The 25,102-nt window shown below is 39.7% G+C and overlaps 1 protein-coding gene across 9 annotated transcripts in view; it reads right to left on the bottom strand.

The window, feature by feature from the left end:
* MYLK4 (myosin light chain kinase family member 4) overlaps positions 1-25,102 on the bottom strand; it is an 82,205-nt gene that overhangs the window by 12,191 nt on the left and 44,912 nt on the right. For 5 of the 9 annotated variants that reach the window (XM_081295077.1, XM_081295078.1, XM_081295076.1 and 2 more), the window contains 10 exons: positions 16,227-16,305; positions 15,443-15,890; positions 13,871-14,172; positions 12,274-12,379; positions 8,410-8,503; positions 8,205-8,314; positions 6,769-6,910; positions 4,075-4,145; positions 3,138-3,266; positions 2,396-2,548 (listed from right to left, as the gene is read on the bottom strand). In XM_081295077.1, the coding sequence (XP_081151203.1) occupies positions 2,396-2,548; positions 3,138-3,266; positions 4,075-4,145; positions 6,769-6,910; positions 8,205-8,314; positions 8,410-8,503; positions 12,274-12,379; positions 13,871-14,172; positions 15,443-15,890; positions 16,227-16,305 (1,634 nt within the window). The remainder of the gene's footprint in view (positions 1-2,395; positions 2,549-3,137; positions 3,267-4,074; positions 4,146-6,768; positions 6,911-8,204; positions 8,315-8,409; positions 8,504-12,273; positions 12,380-13,870; positions 14,173-15,442; positions 15,891-16,226; positions 16,306-25,102) is intronic. The other 4 variants (XM_081295082.1, XM_081295083.1, XM_081295079.1 and 1 more) reach the window with 3 other exon arrangements.

The raw sequence follows: 25,102 nt of genomic DNA, 5'->3' as shown, positions 1-25,102 counted from the left end.
TACTTTATGAAGAAAGTATCTCCTTTTGCAGCTACAAAAAGAGGTTTATATAATTTTAGAAAATAATACTTTCTTAACCATATATAAACACCATAATAAAGATGATATCACATTCTAATTCTGAAATTTGTAACTTGTTTGGTGTACTAATATGGATCACATAAAAATAACTTTTCAAAATAAAAACTACAACTGAGTGCAATTTCTGAAAAATATCAAGTCAGTAGTTTCAAACAATCATAAAGCTTCAGTTTGTAGGATTGAGTCAATATAATTGCTTCATCAGATGCCAAATATTTAAGTATCAATTTGAAGAGGAAATATGTCTTTAGTGACATTATTGACAGCATCACTATTACAGGACCCTAACCAGACAGAGGTTATTAATAAGAAAAAACTCCTCACCTCCTCCAACCACAGATGGAAATGTGATTGTGTTTAGTACCATAAATTTCCATTATTAGATGTCAGAGAATTCCAATAGTGGACAGTGCTGAAAAATGATTATTCCTGCACTGTCAGACTTTTAAAATCTTAACATTGAAGAGCTAATAATAACATTTTACTCATAATAAAACTTTTAATAACATTTCAGCTTTATCTTTGTACCTCAGAAATTTATGCTATCATGGTAATATGTGACTTTAACCTTAGTTTTATCCAACTATTGACTTCAAGACTAAACCAGTCGACCAAATGTTATGGGATGCATCAGGTATTAAACAAAGCCCTTAGACTGCAGGGGTGAGCAAGGCATAGGCATTGGAGTCGCTGGTCCTGCTCAGGATCTGCTCTGCCTTAGCCCCATGGCTTCATGACTCTCAGCCTCAGTTTCCTCATCTGTAAAGTAATGATGGTATGTTCATATACCACTGGATTTTCAAGAGGTTAAATAAGGTAATACATAAAAGGATAGATAGATTGATGGATCAAATATATTTATATAATATATATGTACAATAGGTTCACAGTAATTGTGGATTTCTCATCCCCCAAAGTTTCATAGGGTTGGCACTTTCTATCTGTCCACTGACTATAGTACAATAATGTGCAAATAATAATAATAACCTTAGCTATTATTGTGCCCTTTCATTAAGGACAAAGAAAATCACAATACAAATTGTCCCTTCTCTTAGACTGATGCTCTTAGCCTGGCTAAGTCTTCACCCTTTAGGGACTCCATTCTGTTCTTATCTTGGTGTTGACCACATTTGTATTATTGATTTTTAAAAACAACTATCTCTTCTATTAGGTCATGCATTTACTAAATAAAGCAGGACTAGGTTTTATACATCTATGCTCGATGCCCCAATTTGTTTGCTGGATTATGGTAGATGATCAGTGAAATACTTGAATGAAAGGATTTCCCATTAGGCCCCACATCAGACCCACTACCCATGCTGTTACCCTACTCCACACAACATCCCTCAATCTATTGATTTGTGGTCATGCTTATTAATGGACCTAAAAGTCAAAAAGACAATAAAACAATAAACCAAGTATTACTGGCTCTGACAATCCTAAAGACCACCTACTGTTACATGGTTTAGGCATAAAGCCATCTGAAATAGTATGTTTGACAGGTTAATCACAATGTCCCTCTCCCTCTATTATTCTAAGATGCAAGTCCCTGTATTTCAATATTGTTCTTTATCCACTGAACTTTGAATGAATGTGGTTTTAGCATGAGGGAAACTAAAAGGCCATGTAATACATAGCAGCTCAGTGTGTGGCCTTGGAGGAAGGTCAACTTGTGTTTCAGTATCAGTTCTGCCCCTTAAAAGCCATGTGACTGTGGGCCAACTGCTTAGAGTCTCATTGATAAAATAGTAATAATCAGAGTTTCTACCTCTTGGAGTAGGAGGCAAGATGGTGACTAAAAGAGATAATATCTAAAAAGCACGTGGCACCATCTGGCCCCCAATAGATTCTCAAATGAAATGGTGGTTATTCAGCTGCCCAGAGCCATGCATTTGGCTTAAATGGGTGAAAGGGATTAAAGATGAATAACTTGGGGCCTAACGGGAGACCATGATTGCTAGAGCTTTGTTGCAAAAGGCAGAAAGACATAAAAGGACAATCCTAAATGCCTCACGAACAGAGTAGCCCCAGATTTCAATGGACTTGCTAGATAGAGGGATGATTTTCTTTCTTGGGGTTTGAACTCAGAAGTGCTTTACCACTAAACTACATCCTCAGCCCTTCTCATTTTTTTTTTTTAATGTTTTAAGACAAGATTTTACCAAGTTGCTGAGGCTGACTTGACTGGCCTCCAACTTGCAATCCTCCTGCCTCAGCCTCCTGTCACTGGGATTAGGGGAAATGAATTCTAATAACCCCAGTGGTACATATTGTTTCCCTACTTTTCCCAGAGCACAGGATGAACTTAGGTTACCTCTTCTCCTTGATCAGGAGCTTGGAGATGAATTCCCTGGCCTCCTCTGAGATGTCCTGAAATTCTTCATCCTCTAAGTCCCACCTGCATGCCAGGATGTTGTTCAGTGTCTCTGCGTCATTATCGCCCAGGAAAGGGGACAAACCGCTAAGTCTACAAGGTGCAGGATCCAGAGTGAGTATTTTTTAAATAGCCTCAAAACCTTTACAGACAGTTTGCTTTTTTGGGTTCTGTCATTTAAAAATCAGAGGGGGAAAATAACCTAACAATGGAGAATAATTTAATAATATATCATTACAAACAAGGAAATATTTACCTCCCCCACTGAACTCCTAATTCAACAAAAGCAACTGTGAAAAAAATGAAATATGAATTTTCAAAAGAAAGTAATTCCTTGTTAAAGCATTTTGTAGCTAGAAAAGTACTGTTGTATACTCAGAAGACAACACCAAGAGTGTCACCACCGAGTCTTTCTCTTTCTTTTTAATTCCTTTTAAAGCTTCAGGTGGTATCAGCACTCAAAGTGATTTGTGAAGACACACACATTCACTTTTTCAGATAAGGTGGGGGAGAATTCACTCTTCACCCACAGGATTCAACAGAACCTAAGAAGCCACAGAGTATGGTACGTTGTTATTTTTAAATGACCTAAATCAGGGCTGTTATTCAAAAATAGCTAAACCTCTTAGAATATGCACAGATTTAGGCCAAGCGTGTGAGAGAGACCTGCACAGGGACTTACAGCATGTAGGCGATGACCCCCACACTCCACATGTCAGTCGGAAAGGACACAAAATCATAGTTCACAACTTCAGGGGCAAGAAATTCTGGGGTTCCAAAGTTTACCTTCAGCTTCTCTCTGGGTTTGTATCTGAAATTGAGGAGACAGGATGGAAGGATGGAGAGTGTCAATCCAAACTTCAAAATTGGGATCACAGAAAAGAGATGTAGTCTATGAGACAGAATAACTTCAGCGATCCAGCAAATTCAAAATAAATAGACTTTAAAAGAAATCCTGTCTTTGTACCAGACTTTGTGAAGAAGTCTCAGGGGTTTCAAGAGTCAAAATTTATACTACAAGACCGTAATAATCTGAAACAGTTTTGGCAAAAGTCACTCAGAATAATTAGAACATCTAAATTATAGAATATAATGTAAAACGATACAGTCCTTGACATGTACAGGCTTGAATAAGCCTGTGTTGATGAGTAAGGAAAAGACTGCAATAATTTACAACACCCATTTTATATGCATCGTTAATGTGCTGAATTGTTAATGTGTCCATGTAAACTCTTTATTCCCTTAAGAAGCATATATGTGCCAGAACCTTTGGCAATCTTTTTAAAATTATTAACATTTTAAAAGTAAATCTGCTTGTCACTGATGGAACAAATATAAAAGACCAAGACAAACTCTTAAAAATGTTAAACTTGTGGCTTCTAACTTAATAAACTTCATACCTAATACAAGGTTTAAATTTATCATATTTTTATTACATGCATTATAGAGACTTCTAAAGACAAATCTCAAATTTGACAAGGTAAGGAGAATATAAATTTCATAAAGTTAATTCTAAATGTGGACGTGAAACCAAGGAGTATATCAGATTTACTTTGCAAAGATCGATCATCGATCACGCCCCCTAATCCATTCTTACACCTACGTCCGAATAGACATACCTTCTGGCCAATCCAAAATCAATAATTTTTATTTGTTTAGCATCCCGATTCACACACAGGATATTCTCAGGCTGCCAGGAGAAAGAGACACATTAGCAATGAAAACAACAATCCTTTACTCAAATTGTCCTTGAACCACAACTAAAAATACAACGATGCTCAGGAAAAACATATCAGGCCTTTCACTTGGGGGCTGGCTTGTCTGTGTGGGTATTTTCTCCTTTAATTATGTGGTGGATGAGGTTGCCGGGACACTGCCAACCTTGCATTACCCTGCCTGTCCCTTTCCACAGCTTCGCAGTTGACCATAATGCATGAGTTCAGGCAGAGGCCTCTTTGAGGGAAGGAGGAGGCTGTTTCAGGACTTCCCAAATGGACTGGTGGAGGCCAGCTAGATGTGACATTGGCCCCCCCTAAAATTATTAAGTATGAATTTCCCCTGCTTGGAGGCATATTTCATCCAAAGATTTATGAGTTCCAAGAGAAATGGCCTGATTCGCTTAACCACCCAGAATATGCAATATAACGTGAACTCTCCTGACTTTTAGATTTTTCTTTTGCGCTTTGTCTATGGGAAAGTCTCATGTTAAAGCAAAGCTGTTTCCTCCTACTCATTCTTCATTCTCAGAAATCCTAAGGTTTTGCTGAGTTTGGTCTCAATGCCTGAAGCCCTTGACTAATATTTCCTTTGAGTTAGATTCAGGTAAGACTTCACCCTGCTAAATTGACAGTCTGGGACAAAGTTGGAGCAAAACTGGTAAGTAGCACTACTGCCAGTGTCCCTAGAATGTCCTACAAAGGGACCTATATTTATTGGGATATGAAAAAATGAGGTCTGGGAGAAATAAAGGACTTGATTTAAAGTCAAGATTATCTCTAAAAGAGAAATAACATTTTTAAAGGAGAGCTGAACACCTTCAAACTCTAGTTTCAACTCTTCTCTGAAAACTGAGGACAGGAGCCAGGTCTTTGGATGCCAAGATTCCATTCCCCCATCCCTTAGGAGGGATCATAGCTCACCTCAGGGATCATAGCCTTCGGGGGGCGGGGGGGGATTGATTTGCAGAATGTCAAGAAGGCACTTCAAAAAGTTAATTTTTATGATGTGAAATGAAAGAATATTCATTGGATATGATTTTTAGAGCAGAAAAATATAAAGGAGACCATTTTTAAGTTACTTCTCCTCTCCCCTGTATAGTGACAGACATTCAATACTTTGGGCCCTTTTCCTTCCAAGGAGCTTTTGCAAAAGCTAGTCCTTAATGACCCATCCAGCTGTCACCTTTATTATCATCTCTATACATAAGGCATAACTAAAACTGCCTATTGCAAGTTCTCAATCAATGTTATGAAGCCACAGATGGAGTCATTTGACTTATGATAGGCCAGCTCCTGGCTCCAGTTGCCAACCAAATCCCTTTAGGGATATCTGCAGAATATCCACACTCAACGAAAATGCACCATGAAAATATGCATTATCATACTCAGTTCATGGCCAAGGGCTTTGCTAATGATTTTTGACCTCTGACTTTGTCGTTTTATATACCACTTCCTCTGGCCCTCCTTCTGTGCACCAGTGAATGGGAAAGGCAAGGCACATAAATCAACAGCGAGGGAAGCCAAGCTGTAGAAGAGAGGCCCATGGAAAGCTATTTAAGGAGGCTAGATTTATTTAGCTGCACAATCCCCGGTGACTTGCAATAGATGGTATATCATATAGAATTCATACTTTATCTCACTGTCATGCTGTGCAAACAGGGAAATGAACAAATGATCTAGCCACACAAGATGGACTTTGACTCATAGCTGCAACATTTGGCTTGGTCAGTGTTATTCGGTCTCCATCTTTAGTTAGTTTGGAATTGTGTACAGTTCAATTCTAGGGGCTTCATACTGAGAGAGATAAAAAAGGAAGGGGTAATAAATAATAGGAGAAAGGAAGTGGTTTGGCATCTTTTATGCATTCCACCATTTCCAGCATGGTGCCCCGCCCTGTCCTCTCTGCTCTTTGACTTTGGAGTCCTGCCCTCTGGCTGCCCTACATTCCCTTCTCCATAGTTTCTACTAGTGCTCAGGCAAGCCCATAGGAAAGTAGATCCCAAAGTCCAGAGCTTCCTGAAACAGTTCAGGGGAGTGCTGGGGATTCTTAGAAACCTGGAAAGTGTAGTTACTACTAGGGAATTGTGAATTGTGGATTCACCTACATATCCTGATAATAAGGAGGAGATGATGAGAACACTGTGGTGGTGGTAGTGGCAGCTTTAATTCTAAATTTTTCAGGAAACTACCCCCACTGATGATTTCTTTAACACAAGCAAGTTACAAATGAACAGTAGCCTCTAAAAGGAGGCATAGTACCTAAAGATGGGGGCAGAAGCTGAGAATGAGATAAGAATCCAGATTTTCTCCAGGTGTGATAACACACAGCTGTAGTCCCAGCTACTTGGGAGGCTAAGGCAGGAAGATCACTTGAGCCCAGGAGTTTGAGACCAGCCTGAGCAATACAGAAAGACTCCATACCAAAAAAAAAAAAAAAAAAAAAAAAAAAAAAAAAAAAAAAATCCTGAAAATGTAACCAATGACACCACAAATTTCCTGAGCTGGAGTATATCTGGCAAGGCCCACAAATCAAGATGGGGTGGGGAGCAGGGTTGGGAAGGCTTTAAATTTGGCAGAACAGAAAACATGCCCTACCTTCAGGTCCAAGTGGAGGATGTACATCTGGTGCATGTGCCTGATCCCCTCGCATATCTGCCTGATGAACAGGATGGTATCATACTCAGTCAAGTTGTAGTTTTCATCAATGATACGGTCGAACAGCTCCCCGCCCTCCACACTACAGAGGGAAGAGAGGTGGTGTTTAGTTCTGAGCCCTGGACCACCACATGCTTTTCTTGTGGCAATTTGGTGTGTAAGTTCCTCTAACTCTTCCAAAAAAAAAAAAAAGCTGTGTGCATAGTTATTTCTCTGCCTCCTTTGCTATCTCAGTTGGGTGGTTCTTGTTGTACATACCTTCAATTTTACAAAGGGAAAACCTCAAAGACTCTTCCATCAGTGGCTCCAGCTCAATGCTGGAGACAACGAGGACTCTAAGGACATAGTCCTCAGACCAGCTGCAGGGACAAAGTGCTTCTATGGGAATGATACTTTACTATATAAGATACTTTATTGCACAACAAGAAGCAAAACCCAAAATGGCGGGGCAGGTAAATATTGATTCAGTGTTAGTTAGAACTACTCGCCTGCCTTCCTGTCTGCCTGACAGGCAGGCGAGTAATTCTAACTTCTTTTTGTTCTTTCTCTCAATTTTTCTTTTGTGGTGCTGTGGATCAAACCCAGGGCCTCACACATACTAGACAAGTGCTCTACTAACGAACTACATCCTCAGCCTGAAACTACTCATTTTCTAACCAACCAGTCATTAAGTTTTTACAAAGGTGATTAAATGGAAGCTTCTCACTCTATTCATCAAGCATTTGACATAAGCTTTGTATTAATGAATACAGTAATCTCTGCTTGTCCACAGTTTTGCTTTCTGGGGTTTTAGTTACCAACAGGAAACTGTGGACCGTGTAGTACAGTAAGATATTTTGAAAGAGAGATGACATTCCCATAATTTTATTATAGCATATTATGTTTGTCCCATTTTATTATTAGTTACTGACAAATTAAACTTTATCATAGGTATGCATGTATAAGAAAAATATAGTAACTAGAGAGCTCAGTACTGTCCTTGGTTTCAAGCATCCACTCCGGGGACTTGGAACTTATTCTTGGAGGACAAGGCGGGGAATGACAATATGTTGGAAATGAGATGTAATTCAAAAGTCGCTTTCCTCTAGATTACCCAGGACAAAATGGAAGCTTGATTCGTGGTAATATAGCTTAGATACAAAGCTGTATCCATTTTTGCCCTGCTCCATCTTATCCACACGTCGCATTGGGAGATGCATATTCTCTAAGTGGTCTGCCTTCTGAGACTGACACAACCATGTGATTCAGACAAATCAGATCCAAAGGTGCAGTGGTTTGATTCTGACCCTGCTGAGGCAGATTGGAGCTGCAGACTCCTAGTCGTGAGTGGGGTAGAGGAGGCGGGTAAAGGAGAGTGGGCAGGAGGGGACACCTACTACTCCATGACTAGGATGATGTCATTCTTAGACTCAAAGGCGTCATAGAGCTGGATGAGGTTCACGTGGTCCAGCTGATTCATGACGCTGATCTCGTTCTTCACTTCCTCCTGAGAGAGAGGAGACAGGGCTTTAGTTGCTGGAGAATGGTTAGGAGGGTAGCTCCTGCACCCACCTCCCCCCATCCCCACCCCACGCCCTTCACCTTGTCCTTTGGGCCTCTGGTCTTGATGATTTTGGCAGCCAGCTTCAGGCCTGTGGCCTTCTCTTCACACTTGTGAACCTGGCCGAAACGCCCCCTGCCAAAGGAGAGAACAGCACAGAATGAGACACTGCTACCTGTCAGGGAACCCGGCAGTCACTGCCACACCAACAGGGCAGTTTCTCTGGGGCTTTTCTTCTTTTGAACTTGAAGAGCAAACCTGTGTGTGCACCCACTGTACCCCCTGGACTTCTGTACAGCGCTAGTCAAGGTGTGGTTTAGGTCACTTGTGTCAGATCTCCCAGGAGGGAGCGTGTTAAGAATGTAGTATTCGGGGCTGGGGATGTGGCTCAAGCGGTAGCGCGCTCGCCTGGCATGCGTGCGGCCCGGGTTCGATCCTCAGCACCACATACCAACAAAGATGTTGTGTCCGTTGAGAACTAAAAAATAAATATTAAAAAATTCTCTCTCTCTCTCTCTCTCTCTCTCTCTCTCTCTCTCTCTCTCTCTCTCTCTTTCTCTCTCTTTCTCTCCTCTCTCACTCTATCTTTAAAAAAAAAAAAAAGAATGTAGTATTCCGGACCCTACCCCAGAACTACTATGGAGGCAGGAATTCAGGGTAAGGCCCAAGAATCTGCATTTCACCCTTTCTCTGGATGATTCATGTGCACACTAAAATTCAGAACCAGTAGTTGACAAGACAGAATCTTTCTGAATATATATGAATGTAACAAACTGGGTTGGGTAAGCATATGAATGATTCAGTCTGTGGGGCAGGTATATCAGAATCCATTTAGAAACTGCATATGAACTTAAAAGAGATGTAAAAATGATATCACATATGGGTACATATGATTCTGAAGTACATACTGCCTTGTTGCCAATGAGTATTATCTCAGTTTAGCTTGGGAGTCAATCCATATGTGCTTCTGGTATGATATAGGTTGAGGGTGTGCCTCCAAGATTCATGTGTTGGGAGCTTGGTCCTCAGTATGTCAATGTTGGGGGATAATATGGAGATGTTTTAAGTGGTGGGACCTAATAAGAAGTAACAGAAGGAATTGATATAGTGCTTATGGAATCCTGGTTAGTTCTTATGAAAGGGTTGTTATAAAAGAGCAAACCTAGTGTCTCTTCCTGTTTCATGGTGTGATCCCTAACTCTTCTACTTTCTCCTACTTTGATATTGTCTACCATGATGTAACCAACCAGGGAAACTCTCATCAGAGGCAAGTCATGACAGGCACCCTGCTCTTGAATCTTTGGAACTGTGAACTAAGTAAACCTTTTTCCTTAACAAAGGACCAGTCTCAGGTATTTAATTGAAGTAACAGGAAACAAACTAATATATCTCCATACCTTTGTGATCGCATTCCAAAATGCACACTTGTGAGCAATTTCTAAACTTGAGTTGCTTATTTTGATTGCTTATCTAGTAAGGTAAAATAGATAAGACCCTGCTGTGTGCAATGGTGGCTGTCATGGCAAGGAATGAAAGGAAGCCTCCCTAACTGCACAGTGAACTTGAACAAGGACACTTTCCTGGAGCCTGCAGAGATGATGATGATAGCAACACCTGACAGAGGCGGGGCAGTGACAGCCACCACATTCCAGTCAACTCAGCTTCCTACCCAGGGCAGAAGCAGGTGGAGCTTGGAGAATGATGTTGGATTACTATAAACATAGCCAGGGGGTAAGTGCAATTCCAACCACCATTCTACGAGTAACCTGTACTGGAGAATATGAATACAGCCCCAGGCACCTCCTCTGTGATCATTGTTTAAGAAAGTACTTTCCCCCCATCATTAGCAATGGCCTAGAACTGCCTGGCCCAGCAATGGTGAGCCACCACAGTTTGACACCAGGGTTATCTCCACTCTGTGGCTCTCTCACAATATTTGTTCTGCAAGGGTTTTGAATGATGAGTCCACCTCCCAGTATTCAAGCTGGGTCACCAGACTAATAACTTCATGTTAACTAAACATGACCATCAGCATTCATCATATTTTCAATGCTGTGACAAAATACCTAAGGAAAAAAAAAACTTAGAGGGGGCTAAGGTTGTGGCTCGTGGTAGAGCGCTTGCCTCGCACATGTGAGGCACTGGGTTTGATCCTCAGCACCACATAAAAATAAAGAAAGAAAGATATTGTGACCATGTATAGCTTTAAAAATATTAAAAAAAAAACTTAAAGGAAGAAAGGTCTGTTTTGGCTCATGGTTTCAGAGGTTTCAGTGCATGTATGTTTGGCCTGTGGCTTTGGGCCTGTGGCAGCATAGTATGTCATAGGAGGAGCATGTGGCAGAGGAGTTGCTCCCTTCATGGTGGCAGAGAAGCAAAAAGGGAGAGAGAGGAAGGGACTGAGATCCCAATATCCCCTTCGAGGGCACACCCCCAGGAACCTAACTTTCTCCCACCAGGCCCCACCTCCTACAGGTCTCACCAGCTCTCAATAGCGCCACAGGCTTGTTAAACCAAGCCTTTAACACAAGGGCCTTTGGGAAACATTACAAATCCAAACTATAGCAGGGATATAAATATCCTAGAGGCCACAGGGCAGCAGACTAAAACAGGAAAAAATTTTTGAAGATCCAATAATCCTTGGCATCTTATAGCATCTCTACCAAAAGGAAAAGGTCAGATGCTGAATCTTGACCCTCCTACCACCGAAAAGGAGGCCAGTACTCAATGATCCCTTCACATCTTGAAGGCAGCAACATGCACTCAACTAGTTTGCTGAGCAGACTGTGGCTGCCAGTGTTGAGTGGAGCCCAGAACAAGAGATGAACAGCTGCTGGTCTAGACTTCAGTGCAACCAAAGCAGATCCAATGGTGCCCATAGCGGGCAGAAAGGAAGTTGAAGAGGCACTATTGACAAACCTTAGCCAGAAAAACAGCACAAACCCTGGGAATTGTTTCAAAATCTCTTCTGCAAATAACTATTCTCCTTCAGAGAAATAGTTGCTGGCTTGCCACTGAAATCCCTGAAGACTCAAATACTTCAGACTTCCATGGCACCAGCTCATGCTGTGGAATCCTCATTTCTCCTCCGCCCACCCCCATGTCCCATGGGGAGTTCTCTCATGATCACCAAGGAAGACATTCAGGTGGTTCCATGTGGCAGGGGCAAAAGGAATATGGATGGGAAGAGGAAGAAAGGACCTCTTGAAATCAATTAATTACACCCCAGTAATTAATTGCAGAAATCTGTCTATTTCCCATGTGTTGGTAAGTAAATATTGTATGTATGTATGTAAATTTTCTGCTTTCCTCTTCCTTTTCTTTTTTTTATACAAAGACATGCTGATGATAGCAAACCTTATAATTGAAGCTTTGAGTTACAAGTATCATAGAGGCAATTGTGAATGAAGTAGAAGAGGAAAAAACATCTCCCAGTCTAAATGTGCTCCCATAATCTTTCTTCTTTAGGGAGAGAGCATGCATTTCGGTGTCCCTCAAATAAGCAATTCAGTGAGGAAAGCAAGCAATCAGAATGGATAATAGTAACCAATACAGTAACAGTAGAAATGGAGAATGATACAAAAACTTTGCACATGCCACAAGAAAGACACTGCAGTGACTCATTTCTACGTTCTGTCTCCTGGGGTTTAAGCCATGGCTTTGAACAGCTTCAGAATCTTCTGGTGACTCACGTTGGGTTTTTCTTACTTTCAGACATTACAACATGGGAAGTAAAAGCAGATAATAAATGTGGAGTTTAGGGACCACATCAACCTTTCCGGCACCCGTGACAATTTTCAGAAATGGATGAAATCTCTTGTCTGTCTATAAATGTTCTAGTTCTCAGGAAAACGTTTTTGAAGCCCTCAGGTCTGTCTCTGCTGTTCCAATTGAGCATGACTTACCCTCCCAAAATCTCTGTTTTGCTCACGGTATATAAACTGTTGACCGCTGCTTGCTTGGTTGTCACAATTCGATGATCGAATGGGGCAGCAGGAGCAGGGATGTCATCTAGAAGGTGAGAGGAAAAAAGGGCTGTCTGTCAAGCAGTCTGACCTCTTTTTAGCATCTAGCATTGAGCCTCATAATAAAAATGTGCTCATTTAATAATTAAATATCATGAGCCTTCTGTTTTATTCTGAATGATCCAGGAATATAAAAATCCATTTCATATTATAACCTGCGATTAATAAAGGTAATATCTGACCTCTTTGAGAAAGAATGTCAGGACTATCCAACTATCATTCATACCATCTTCCGAACCACTTTTCAGAAATGTCAAAAGATAGTAGCAAATGTCCAAGCCCAGTACAGTCCAAACAGGTAATGAACTTGGTGCAGTTTAGTGGCAGAGCACTTGCCTAATGTGCACAAGGCCCTGGGTTCCTTTCCCAGCATCAAAAACAAAACAAAACAAAAGAACCCATAAAAACAAACAATTAAAAAAAATACTTCCAAGCTTGAGTGAGACCATTTTAATTCAAACATGAGGAATTATTTGATCCATGTTTTTAAAAAGTGCCCCTTGATATATTCTGTTATTTTAATTAAAGCAGAGAGAGAAAAAAAGGAAAAATGAAACATTTCTTCATGTCACTGAAATGTTTGATGTTATATATTACTTTCCAAAACGTTTTAGGCTCTATTTAAGACACATTTAAGTCACAGAGATGAATTTTTCCTGGCTGGCTGGAAATAAAACACCCAATAAAACGAGGTAAGTGTGTATTCTACAGCTATCGAATTTCTTCCACTTTTCACCTTCCATCTTGTGTATTTAAACTCTAGACCATATCAACATTAGTCCTAACATGCGTAACTACTCTATTATAATATTTCTCCCAGTATTCTTTTTACTTCTCCATGACGGCTGCTGTTAAAATTTGCTGGCCATGAACCTGTTCATTTTCCATGTATTAATTTATTATGCAGCTATTATTGCATGCATTCAATGAGGGGAGTAGATAACAGCTTTGCTTTCAATACTTGATATTTGTTCAACATGTTTCTTGAGCACTTATCTTGTTTCAGGTCCTCTACTGAGTGTTAATACTTTGGGAGAGTTTTGTTTTGTTTTGAGACTAAGTCTCACTGTGTTGCAAAGGCTGGCCTTAAATTCTTGATCTTCCTGACTCAGCCTCCCGAGTAGCTGGGATTACCAGCAAGCACACACTGCTCCCGGCTGATGCTTTTAATTTAAAATTAACTTAACTAATATGACATCTTTGTATTCAGTTAACATCTGAGAATATGATTTGAGTGGACTTTCACTTCTTACACTATGAATATGCTGAAAAATATTGTCAAGAGAGCATTCACTTGGTGGCAACTCATAGCTTCAGAGTTTTTCTTAAAAAAAAAAAGTGCTCCAGTTAAACACACAAACAGCATCAATAGGGCTTAAGTCTCTTTCAGGCTGTTAGGATAATAAAACTTCATTTGGAATGCTTGCTGGAAAAGGCTAGGAAGTTTTAAAAGGCCAGTACAAAAGCCATTTCCTACCCAGTGGGGCCACCAGATCTTGCTCTCTGGAGGGTTTCATTCCCACAGACTCAGGGGGTTGACCCTGTAAGCTCCTCTGGGCTTGACTGGCTTCCTGGGTCCCTTTAAATGTGTTCTCTTCACCTGCACCCACTAGATCTATTCTGCTCTTTTTGCTGTCCTCCTTGACGAAGCACTCCTCGGTCACTCTGCGCTTACTGCTGCCAATGGACTCCGTTTGTTCAGCATGCTGGAGAGTGCATCCTGTTGCTGGATTTCCCAGGACTCCTGGTGCAGATACCATCTTGGCACTGTTGATGCACCTGGAAAATAAAATCCAGTTGCAGCTCTCAAAGTTTCAAGGAGAAAATGTTCAGATGGTCAAAATTCTCAGAACTAAAGCTTTCCTACAACGGTGTTCTGGTGAAGAGGATGTGAGCTCCGAGACAGAGGTGACCATTTCAGTGCTTAGGGACCAAAGGAAGCAGTGGGCTCCCCCCATTGAATCTATGTAAATTACCAGGATGCAGAGAATATCCCCAAGACCTCGTGGTGACCCCCAGGCACTTCACTTTACAAAAGTGGTCATTATATGAAAACCTAATTTGTTCTTTATTTTTTCCCCACTTCCTTTCTTCATAGAGGAAAAAAAATGACCAATTCCATAATATAAGAAGCAATAATATCTCTAAATATTATCAGTCATAAGGGAACATGGGTGGATTTCTGGTTTAGGGGAAGTTCATATAACTACTAAGCACATCTTTGCAGTGATGGACTTTAATAATCATCATTGTTTATGTTTAATTTATGGAAAATTAGATATATCCAAGATTAGGTTTAGGTTTCAAGTATATTATTTTAAAGTTAAACAAGAATTATGTCTTCAGTCCCTAAAGAGGACCACACAAGTATTTGGATACCCTTTGTTCCAAATAGATACCATGGGTTACCATAACTTAGAGCAATTAATTTCAATTGGTTTCAAAATTTCCAGAATTTATATATGAAACTTTGCAGTTAAGGAAGGGAATCATTCAATAATCTACTTCTTACAATACTTGGATGCAAATAGCCAATTTTTTGTGTATAATGGACTAGGTAAACTTTTTCAGATTTAGGTTCCTAACTTACAATTAAATCTAACCATTATTTAATTATTGCCCTTATGAAGAATATCTTCTCCGTTGCTAAACAAGAAAAAAAATTTATTTGATCTTTTCAGAATGTTGATTACTGGAAATATTTATAAACTTTGTCTTCATCTGTATGATGATAGAAGAATTAGAAAGCAATACTATATGGATGGGAATGTAGCTTAGTAGTAGAATGCATATTTAGCATGAACAAGGTCCTGGGTTCGATCCCCAGCATCCAAACAAAACAATAAAATGCCTGAAAATATCAGAGACAAGAAGAAAAATAAGGGCAATAAATATGGATGTGAAAAAAAAATCTACATGATCTGGGAAACTGGGTTCTAAATCATTAATTCAAAAACTCTCTTCATTTTTCTTTCAATATGGCTTTAAACTGTAATGGCAGATAGATCACTAAGAACCATCAGTTGTGGGGTGTAGTGCTGCACCCTACCTTTCATGGGACTGATCACCGTTAGTTTTATCAACATGCTGCTTTTTATTGGAACGTTTGTCCAGCACGGGTGCTCCTGCTGTTGGAGACCGTCCTTCCTCCTCATCTTCTAGTCTTCTGGTATCTTCCTTAGAATTGAGCCCATTTGACTCCCCCTTGAGCGCTGGACAATCATTCTTATCCACAGTGGCTTGCTTCTCATCTCCAACACTATTATTTTCTTTTCTCTTCAAGCTTTCTGTGCAAGAAATACCTTTTCCATCTATGCTCTCCCTCGGTTCTATGGAATTTCTCAGGACAGAATCCAATGCCTTATCTTGCCTTTCTGAATGACACATGGCAAAACTTCTCTGAGCTACAGAGGCATTGGTCTTTTCGGAATTTTTCTTGTTGAGTTTATCAATCTTTTCTTTCTCAGAGGACAGTTGGTTCTTCTGGGTAGATCTCTCTAGAAGCCACCATAGGACACAAAATATTTTAATGGAGAATGCATGTGATCAGTAAAATTTCAGCTTCATATAATGCCATCTATGCTCTGGTTTCTTTTTAAACAACAGACATACGTTTTGAGTAGCCAGGAAAAAGGAAAGAGGACCAACTGATTGACAATCGGATTTTAAGAGATTTTCTTTTTTGCAACTGATGGGACCAAAAATCAATCAGATAAAAGCATTCACAAAAGAGAATTTCTCTCTAAACATGTAACTTCCTCTGTATAAGAAAAATAGCAGGATTTTCAAAGCAGATTCTCTGTCTGCAACTGCTAGTCTTCTAAGGATGTTACCTGTGAGGGCTGATGTCCTTTCACCTTTGACAAGTGTCTTTTCCTTCAGGCCAGGGTTTGACCACACTTTCTCCTTAACCTGTGGATATGAAAGTAAGTGAGATTACCTATTATATCCAGATTTCTCAAACTCAGCACTACCGACACTTGGGGCTGCATAAGTCTCTATGGTAAGAAACAGCATGAGAATTGTCGGATGTTCAGTGACTTCCCTGATAATCTACCCAGAAGATGCCAGTAGCATCCTGCTTCCCAACTGTCATGACCAATTGCATCTCCAGGCATTTAAAACTTACTCTCTTAATTATTTTAAAATATACAACACATTATTATTCACTATATTCACTCTGCATATAACAGATCTCAAAAATCTACTCTTCTTGTCTATCTGAAACTTTGTCAATCACAATAATATTAATAAAACAAAATGTACCCAGAGATTGCTAAATGTCCCCTAGGTATAAAAATGCTCCAGGTTAAGAATCATAATATTATATATTTCCAAAAGAAAAAAAAAACAAAAATTAATAGACATTCACTGGATAGAAGAGTCTGAATTAATGAAGCCTATATAGGCTAATCTTATGGTGGAATTTTATACCTGAAAACAAATTAACTTATTATTTTCAAAGAAATACTGTAGAATTCTATCATGATTCATAGGTTGTCCATCTTCATGAATAGATTAAAGAATGTTGATAATGTATGTGCCACCTTTGACCTCTGTTTAATTTGTCTTGATATGATTCACATAAAAATCAAATAAAAATGAGAGTACATATGTGAATGGCTTTGCAAACAGAAAATTAAGGAAAATAAGCTTTTTATGAGTTTTTAGGTTGCTTAGAGCAAATATCTCTCCTCCTAAGTGGATAAACATTCTTCTCAAATCCCTTTCAAATACCATATAAAATGTAAACATTAGTCCAACCCACCCAAATTATCACAATTCTAAATTTATGTATTAGAAATTTAAGAAATTGTATGGAGGTCCAAAGAATCAATCTCTCTCTCTCTCTCTCTCTCTCTCTCTCTCTCTCTCTCTCTCTCTAACTGGATATGTGTGTGTGTGTGGGGGGGTGTATCTCCCTCCTATTTCTTGAAACAGAAACAATTTAACAGTTTGCCTCAGGGTGGTTTGCTAACCTGAAATACCATATAAGTCAGTGCATAGTCACCAAGACAAATTGCAATGTGTACTTTTAAATAATTTAAGGAGCAGTTTCACAGGTTCAGAGTATTTCCATTTTTAAACCAGGGACCTCACAACACAGAGGCATGTTTAGTAAATCTATAGAAAGCCAAGGCTGAATTAGAGCAGTAATTCTCTTTTAAGTCTAAGTGCGGAGATGGCGGGGAACATGGTCTTCAGCTTCCTCAGGCAAAGCCAGCTGCTCCTCCTCTAAGCTTGCTCAGAACTTGACATGTGCCCCACCCTTGTTATCTCTTGCAACATTTCATTGATCCTTTTTTCCCATGTCAATTTCTCACTAGACTCTGGGGTTTCTAAAGGTTTGACTGGTTCATGTTTGACTCCTGGTGCTTAGCCCAGGGACCAGCACATATTGATGATGACAATGATGATGATGATGATGATAGTGTCGGTGACAGTAATGATGACGACGAATGACAATGACGATGGTGATAATGATGATGTTGATGATGATGCTGCTGGCCATGACGATGATTGTGATAATGGCTAAAATTAAGGAGCATGGGCAATGGGCCAGTTATTATTGAACCATTACATTATCAACTTGGTTGCTCCTTATAACAACCTTTTGGTATAGACTATCAGCTCTATTTTATAGATGAGGCCAGGATTTTAACTCAGTTGTCTAGCTCACTATGTGCTCTTAGCAACTGCATACACTCTACTATTCCACTAGGAAAAAACAAAAAGACCATAGCTAAGCTACATTATTAATATTTATTGAGATCTACTACATAGTTGGAACCACAGAAAATGAGATTAAGAAAGAAGAGCATAAAATGAAAACAAATTATGAGATCAGAGAGGCAAATAATTTTTGGCCAAAAGATTCAAATTAACATAGTAAGGGGAGGGAATTTTTTTTTTAAAAAAAGAGACACTATTTGATTTAATTTTGAAAATGCATATTCAACTTAGTCAAACAAGGAATATTATCAAATTGTGTTTATAAGATTTTATAAATTTGTCTTCCAAGGCTTCTCTGTTTTTTATTTTTGTTGTTGTTGTTTGTTTGTTTGTTTGTTGAGACAAGGTCTTACTATGGTGCCCAGGCTGGCCTCAAACTCACGATCTTTCTGCCTTAGTCTCCTGAGTAGCTGGATTACAGGCATGAGCCACTACACTTGGTTTTAATGATTCACTTTCTAAATGAAGATTCCTGGTGTCTCAATAGACATTGTGCTTCTGGGCTTATCATGTGTGGCATAAACTCAATGGTAAAAAGCAAACGTGGACTTAAAAATAAAAACAGGTATCAGTCAATTTTAGTTCATCATAACATGCAAAATTGAGAATTTGGCTGTGCTACTCTGTGAAGCACTGATCAGTCAGCATTTGCCCCAAAGGCCATCTGTATGTCAGATGGTAAGTGTCCATATACTCTGTCAATATTCTTTAGGTGTGGAGTCCTATCTAACCAACAGGAGAAGCCCTGGGTCCTGAGGAATATAAGAAGTCAGTTTCCAAAAAAGGCTGTTTGTTCCTTTGGAAATTATATATCACATATGTTTTACCTTTTAAATAATGGAAGAAAGTCCTCATTCAATGCCCCAGGCTATTATATTTTCATCTTCCTATGTAATACTGACATCTAGAGGAACTTTGAACTGAAGAATTTTCAATGAACACAAGTTGTATTTCTCCTTTTTTGTCCCCAGACCAAAACCTTATTGAACTTCAACTTTTTCTTTTGCATTTCTTTAGTTCTGTGTAGAAGCTGCCATAAAAAAGCACAGGTCTATAGATATATCTTGTTTGTTTGACCAAAAATGAAGCTTGTTTTCTATTGACTAAAGAGGATTGATTGGTGCTGTTTAGCATGAAGTTCCTGAAACCATTTCAATCATCCCATTAATGGGATGAAAACATACCAGGGATTCTGTTCCTCTGCTGAATTTACAAAGATGGCTGAAATAAACCAAAGGACCTCATTTTGTTCCAATTTCTTTATTTGTTCACTTAATTCATTTGTATATTCTCATATGGATGACGTTGTCACTATTAGCCAATTGCTTTTATAATAATTTCCTAGTGGATTTAGGATGACACAGGGAAGAAAGGGGACATGGCCCACCCAGATGCCTCAATACTCCAAATGTAGTTTGGCTCTCTCCACTTGTCCAGTTCCCTAGATGTGTCCCCTAAGCACATGCATGTACCCAGGGATTATCCATAGCCATCCTTTGGGGAACACGAAAGAAATGTTAGAACTCATTTCTATTTATTTCATATCTTATGGACTGTGTGTTTGTGTTCCTCTGAAATTTGTATATTGAAAACCTAATCCCCATTGCGGTAGCCAAAAAGAATTTGGCTGTAGAACTCAACAGAATGCTGATGTCCATGTGAGTGGAGTCTTTGGAAGGTGATTGGATCATTAAGGTGGAGTCCTCTTCGATGGGATTAGTGCCTTTATAGGAAGAAACATGAGAACTCGCTCACTCTGTACTTTCCAACTGTGAGAACCTGAGAAGATGGCCATCTTCAACCCAAGAAATAGGCCATCACCCACCATTGGATCTGCTGGTATCCTGATCTCGAACTCTCAGCCTCCAGAACTATGTGAAATAAATGCTTATTATTTTAAGTAACACAGATTATGGTAATTTGTTATAGCAGCCTGTACTAACACATTCTTTTAAAATTTATATTTAATATATGCTTGAAGATGTACACAAATAAAATTGGACATGCATATAATTTTATACATTTCTATAGTATACTAAATGTTGATTATAAAACCAAATATATATGTATTGTTATCAACATGTATATGAGAATAAATATGTAAGCATATTAGAATGTGCTTAAAAATATTTTACTGAGGGACTGGGGTTGTGGCTTAGCAGTAGAGTGCTTGCCTTGCTCCTGTGAGGCCCTGGGTTCAATCCTCAGCACCACATAAAAATAAATAAACAAAATAAAGGTATCGTGTCCATTTACAACTAAAAAAATTTTTAAATAATTTTTTACTGAAAGCAGTATGAAATCAAAATGCCACTAGATAACTATATTTATCACCTTCTAACTTGCTGAAATATGTGTTTTGGAGAACCATGTTAATTAGATTCAAGAACAAGTACAACATTGCAACAGTCAGCTCAATTCTTGCAAATTATTTTTTTCTCCTATAACATACAGGATTCATTACTCAAATGCCTATTTTGACTATTTAACCAATTGTAAGTATGCATGCACTTTATATTCTTGACTCCATTTGAAGTTTCACTTGTCATCTTAGGGTCCAGCCCTGAACAGGTGGGCAGCATCTGTCCATGGCTGTGCACCTGGCTGCCTGGGCATGAGTTCCCTCTCACCCTGTACTACACACCTGCCCCAGTACTACATTAAAACATCTTTTCCTCGAAGTCATGGAACAACCAAAATGGAAATTAATTTAACTGGGCAATTTTACTTCTTATTTCATTGCCATTCAATAAAAATCAGTTAAAAAAAAACACAATTCCACGATGGATTTAATCTAAAAGAACATCAAAGCTGAGAGAGTAGCTTCCTTCACTAGACCTTAATAGCACTGTGATTGTTTTCTGAGATTGTACCATCAGGTGATGGCCCTGTCCCATGACTGGCATATGGAGTCTTCTCCTCACCTTTGTTTTTCCAGTGTCAAACAAGGGGGTGAGGGTTCCAAAAACGCTTGGTGAAGGATTGTGAAATGAAGGGAAGAAATGCTTATAGGCATGGTGCTCTCATTATGAGAACACTTTGTCATCAGGCTGCCCTGGGGACCATCTCAAATCCATTCCTACTGATAATCCCCATATTCTTTGCTCCACTTAAGCAACATTAAGTGAGATCCACAGTCTTGCATTTGAAGATTATAGTTTCTATGAAAACTGTGTTTTATAACATCACATATGGGTCATAACCAGATTGTGCACCCTGAGTAGTGACTTCACACATCAACTGCATACAAATGTGCCAGGATGACACTGTGTAGTTATTTTAACCTCATACCTAGATACGCCAAAACAAAATCCTAAGGATTTATGATGACTTTGTTAAATTTTGATTAGTCTTCTAATGGAGGACAGGAAATTAAAATAAATTCTAAAAGAAACAAATAAAATAGTTTTCAGAAGAAAGGTTAACTACATTTCCTTTCCTGAATGTGAAAGGTAGCTTTAGAGATCATTTGTTAAAAAAAAAAAAAAAAAAAAAAATCTATTTCAGTTCGTCCTGATCACACTCTCAAATTCTCTGTGCAGTCAGTGAGAAAATGCCCCAAAGTCATAAATGGATAAAAGGAATTCTCACAAAGCACAACCTGTTTTGAGGTCTGTGGGGACTGGCATGGCAGGAGCTAGGACAGCTTCTGACTGACCAAATCCAGGAAGGAAAGTATTTCCCTTGACCTCAGAACTCAGTGAGTGGCTCCTCTCCGGGCTGTCCATGACATCAGGTGGAATCGGTCACCTGAGAAAATAACCCTGCCAGGAAAACGAATGCCTTGGAAGCATCTGCAATTCTGTGAACAGTGCTTCATTCAAGAACCAAGTCAATAGGACTCTTCAAGGGCTTGAAGTTAGAGGTGCCAATTCAGGAAGTCTAATAGGAACAGCTGTCAAGTGAAGACATATGGATAACTTACTTCATTATAATAAGGATTGAGCAGCACATATTTTTTTAAAAGTGCACTGCAGCATTTCATAGCCTCCACCAGCAAGAAAAAACCCAGCAGAACACACAACATTGGTCAATTTCACTTCTTAGTTTATTCCTTATTAACAACAGGCCTTTTTTCTTCTTCTGGGGACTGAACCCAGGCCTTGATGCATGCCAGGCCAGTGCAAAGACCACACAAAGGACATGTTCTAAGGGGTTTGAAAAGATCAGTGATTGAGGTTGGTCACAGAAGGCAGAGATGGAGAGCAAACTGGCCGGACCCCCCTCCCATCTGCCCTGCTGCCATCAAGGTCGAGGCTAGGAATCACAGCTACAAATGATTATAAATATTTGCTCTCTTCCATGCTTCTATCCAGCCTGTCTCTGTCAATTTTAAAACAAACCAGTTAAAATGAACACATGAAACATCTTCACCTAATATTTAGTTACATTGGGTGCCAGAAGCCAACCATGACCCATATGTGAACTGGCCCGTGTGTAAACTGAGCAATGTTGAGGCCATAAGGCAGAGAAGCCTGGTTTCCAGAACTCCCAGTCAGAATCCACTGACTTGAGAATACTTGATCCATGTGGCATCCTGTTCTAGCTCCTGCTCAAGTTCTAGCATAGTTCCATAGATGGGGTGACTCACTAGAGCCACACAGACTCTCGGAGATGGGTGTGGCTTGCCAAAATGCCAATCAGCCTGTTTACAGCAAGACTCCTGCTACCTGGAGAAGCAAGCACCAAACCAAGACTCCTCCCGCTGAAACCTTATCCCTGCCTTTACCTTATCTCTGCCTTTGATGGACTCCCCATTAACTGAAGAATCAAATTGGGCCCTTTTTCAGTTGCTCAGTTCTAGCTCCTATCAGGACTGGGAGATCCGTCAGGCACTCCCCTTATTATATTTAATTTCTGACTCTGTCTTTATTTCTTATTGATTATTTTAGACTTTTTTTTTCCCAGGTGGCTCACACCTCCTGAGCAGGAACCTACTCTCTCGGGGTGCTGGTTACCTCGATATAATTCGGTACTTTGATAATACAGATTTTATTTTTCCTGCATCTTATCCTGAATGACTAAACTGGCCTATGGCATCTTATAACAGTCATATGTTTTACTTCCTTCTCACTGCCACCTTATCTGTCCTCCTCCCCAAACAGGAAGAGCTGAATCCTCTCAACTTACCTGCCCTTTTTTCTCAAAATACCAATACGACTTTTCCTTCTGCCTGCCATGCCCAGTAAGATACTGGTCTGCCTTGTGTTGACCAAAATTCCTTTGCTTATCGATGCCTGAGTGTCCCACTCCTGAAGATTCTGATAAAATTGGTCTTCAGTGGGTCCTGGACAGTTTGTTTTTTGTTTTTGTTTTTGTTTTAAACTCCACTCACAACCAAGTGTTTAAAGTATGTAATGTTCTACAAACATTGGGAACCCCCATCTCTGCCCGCTCTGGTCATGGTGATCTTTGTTCCAAGTCCCTTTTTCAAGCCAGGCCCAGTTCAGAATGACAGTGCCAACCCTGGAATTCCTGTTCTCCCTGCACACCAGCCCAGGTCTCTGATCCCATCCAGGATGAGTTATCCAGCAAACCACTGGCCTTTCCTCACCCTGGACTCAGAGATATGTACATGGAAATCAGTGTAAGGGGCTGACTGATTGGGAGCCCCAAACCTCCCCTCCAAAAGGGATCTCTGGGGCATCCAAGAAAACCTGCAAAGAAGAAAGCCAGCGCTCCCAATTATGTCTCTGGTCCTTTGCCTGAAATCCCCCTGCCTTGCTTCTTGGTCACAATGTAATAAATAGAGGCCAGTTGTTAGGGGAAGTGTGGACAAATGTCACCTTAATTAAACAGCATGGAATTACTTATATCACTTTACACAAAAGTCTATCTAAAAACCATACATCATGTCATACTTTTGCTTTTTTGGGATTCTGTTACCCTAGAAGCACCTGAGCATGTCAGAAGTTGCAGTGAGGCTACTAAGAAATTGTGTGTGTGTGTGTGTGTGTGTGTGTGTGTGTGTGCGTGTGTGTGTGAACAACCAAATTCAAACAGAATTACAGTTCCTTTATGTTCATTTGATTAAATTGAGTCTTACTTAGTAAAATTCCTCTTTTGTCCTAACACAAGACCAAACCTTGGAATGTTTTCATATGAAGTTTACAGTGTTTTTTCATCACCCAATAAATCCTTTGATTTCTTCCGACCACAGTTTTAAGAGTATTCATTTTGCATGGAGCTCTTGGTATGCTTTTTAATTTTTATTTTAGGCTTATTTTTATCACTCTCTCACTCTGTGTCCTGTCTCCTGCTCTGAGCAAGAGTTCAGTTTGACCTCTCCCAACAGCCTGGCTCCTTGCAGTGGTGCGTGCTGGCAGAAGACAGGGGGGAGTTCAGAGAGTCCTCTTGTGAGGAGGAGAGTGGTCCTGTGGGTTGTGGGGATGTTCAGAGATCTGAACTGAGACTCACTGAGCAAAATATTTAAACTCCTAATGGTTTCCTGTGCACAGAAAATGCTATAAATATACGGCAGAGCAGAGTAGAAATCAAAAAGCTACCTCTGAAAAGCAATAAGAACCTACAAAACTTCTACAAATGTCTCTGCAGTTGGAATATGCAATACAGACTCTAGGTAAAAGGTAATCATTTCTGACTACCCTCAAACAGTGAGGTCCTGTCCATTCTGCTTAATGCACGTCCATGGATCAGCTGCAACAGTTTCACCTGGGAGCTTATGAGAAATTCAGAATCTTGTGCTGAGGGTGTATCTCAGTGGTAGAGCACGTGCTTAGAATGGGTGAGTCCCTGGGTTCAATTCCAAGCACCACAAGAAACAGAAAAAGCAGAATCTCAGCCCCTCCCCACCACCTGCCTGTACCTTAAGCAATCCCCAGGTGGTTTCCATGCACATTAAAATTTGAGAAGCATGGATCTAGTAATAAATTGGAGTGAAAAAATATCTCACAAAACATTTGTCTTGGCCTTATATGTTTACTTAAATCTTACCTCCAACCACAAAGGTTCTAAA

This window comes from Spermophilus citellus, assembly GCF_964194105.1.
Source record: "Spermophilus citellus genome assembly, chromosome: 5".
In the NCBI taxonomy this organism is placed as follows: Eukaryota; Metazoa; Chordata; class Mammalia; order Rodentia; family Sciuridae; genus Spermophilus; species Spermophilus citellus.
The sequence above is the reverse complement of the archived record's forward strand: the minus strand, read 5'-3'. Positions and strand labels throughout refer to the sequence as shown.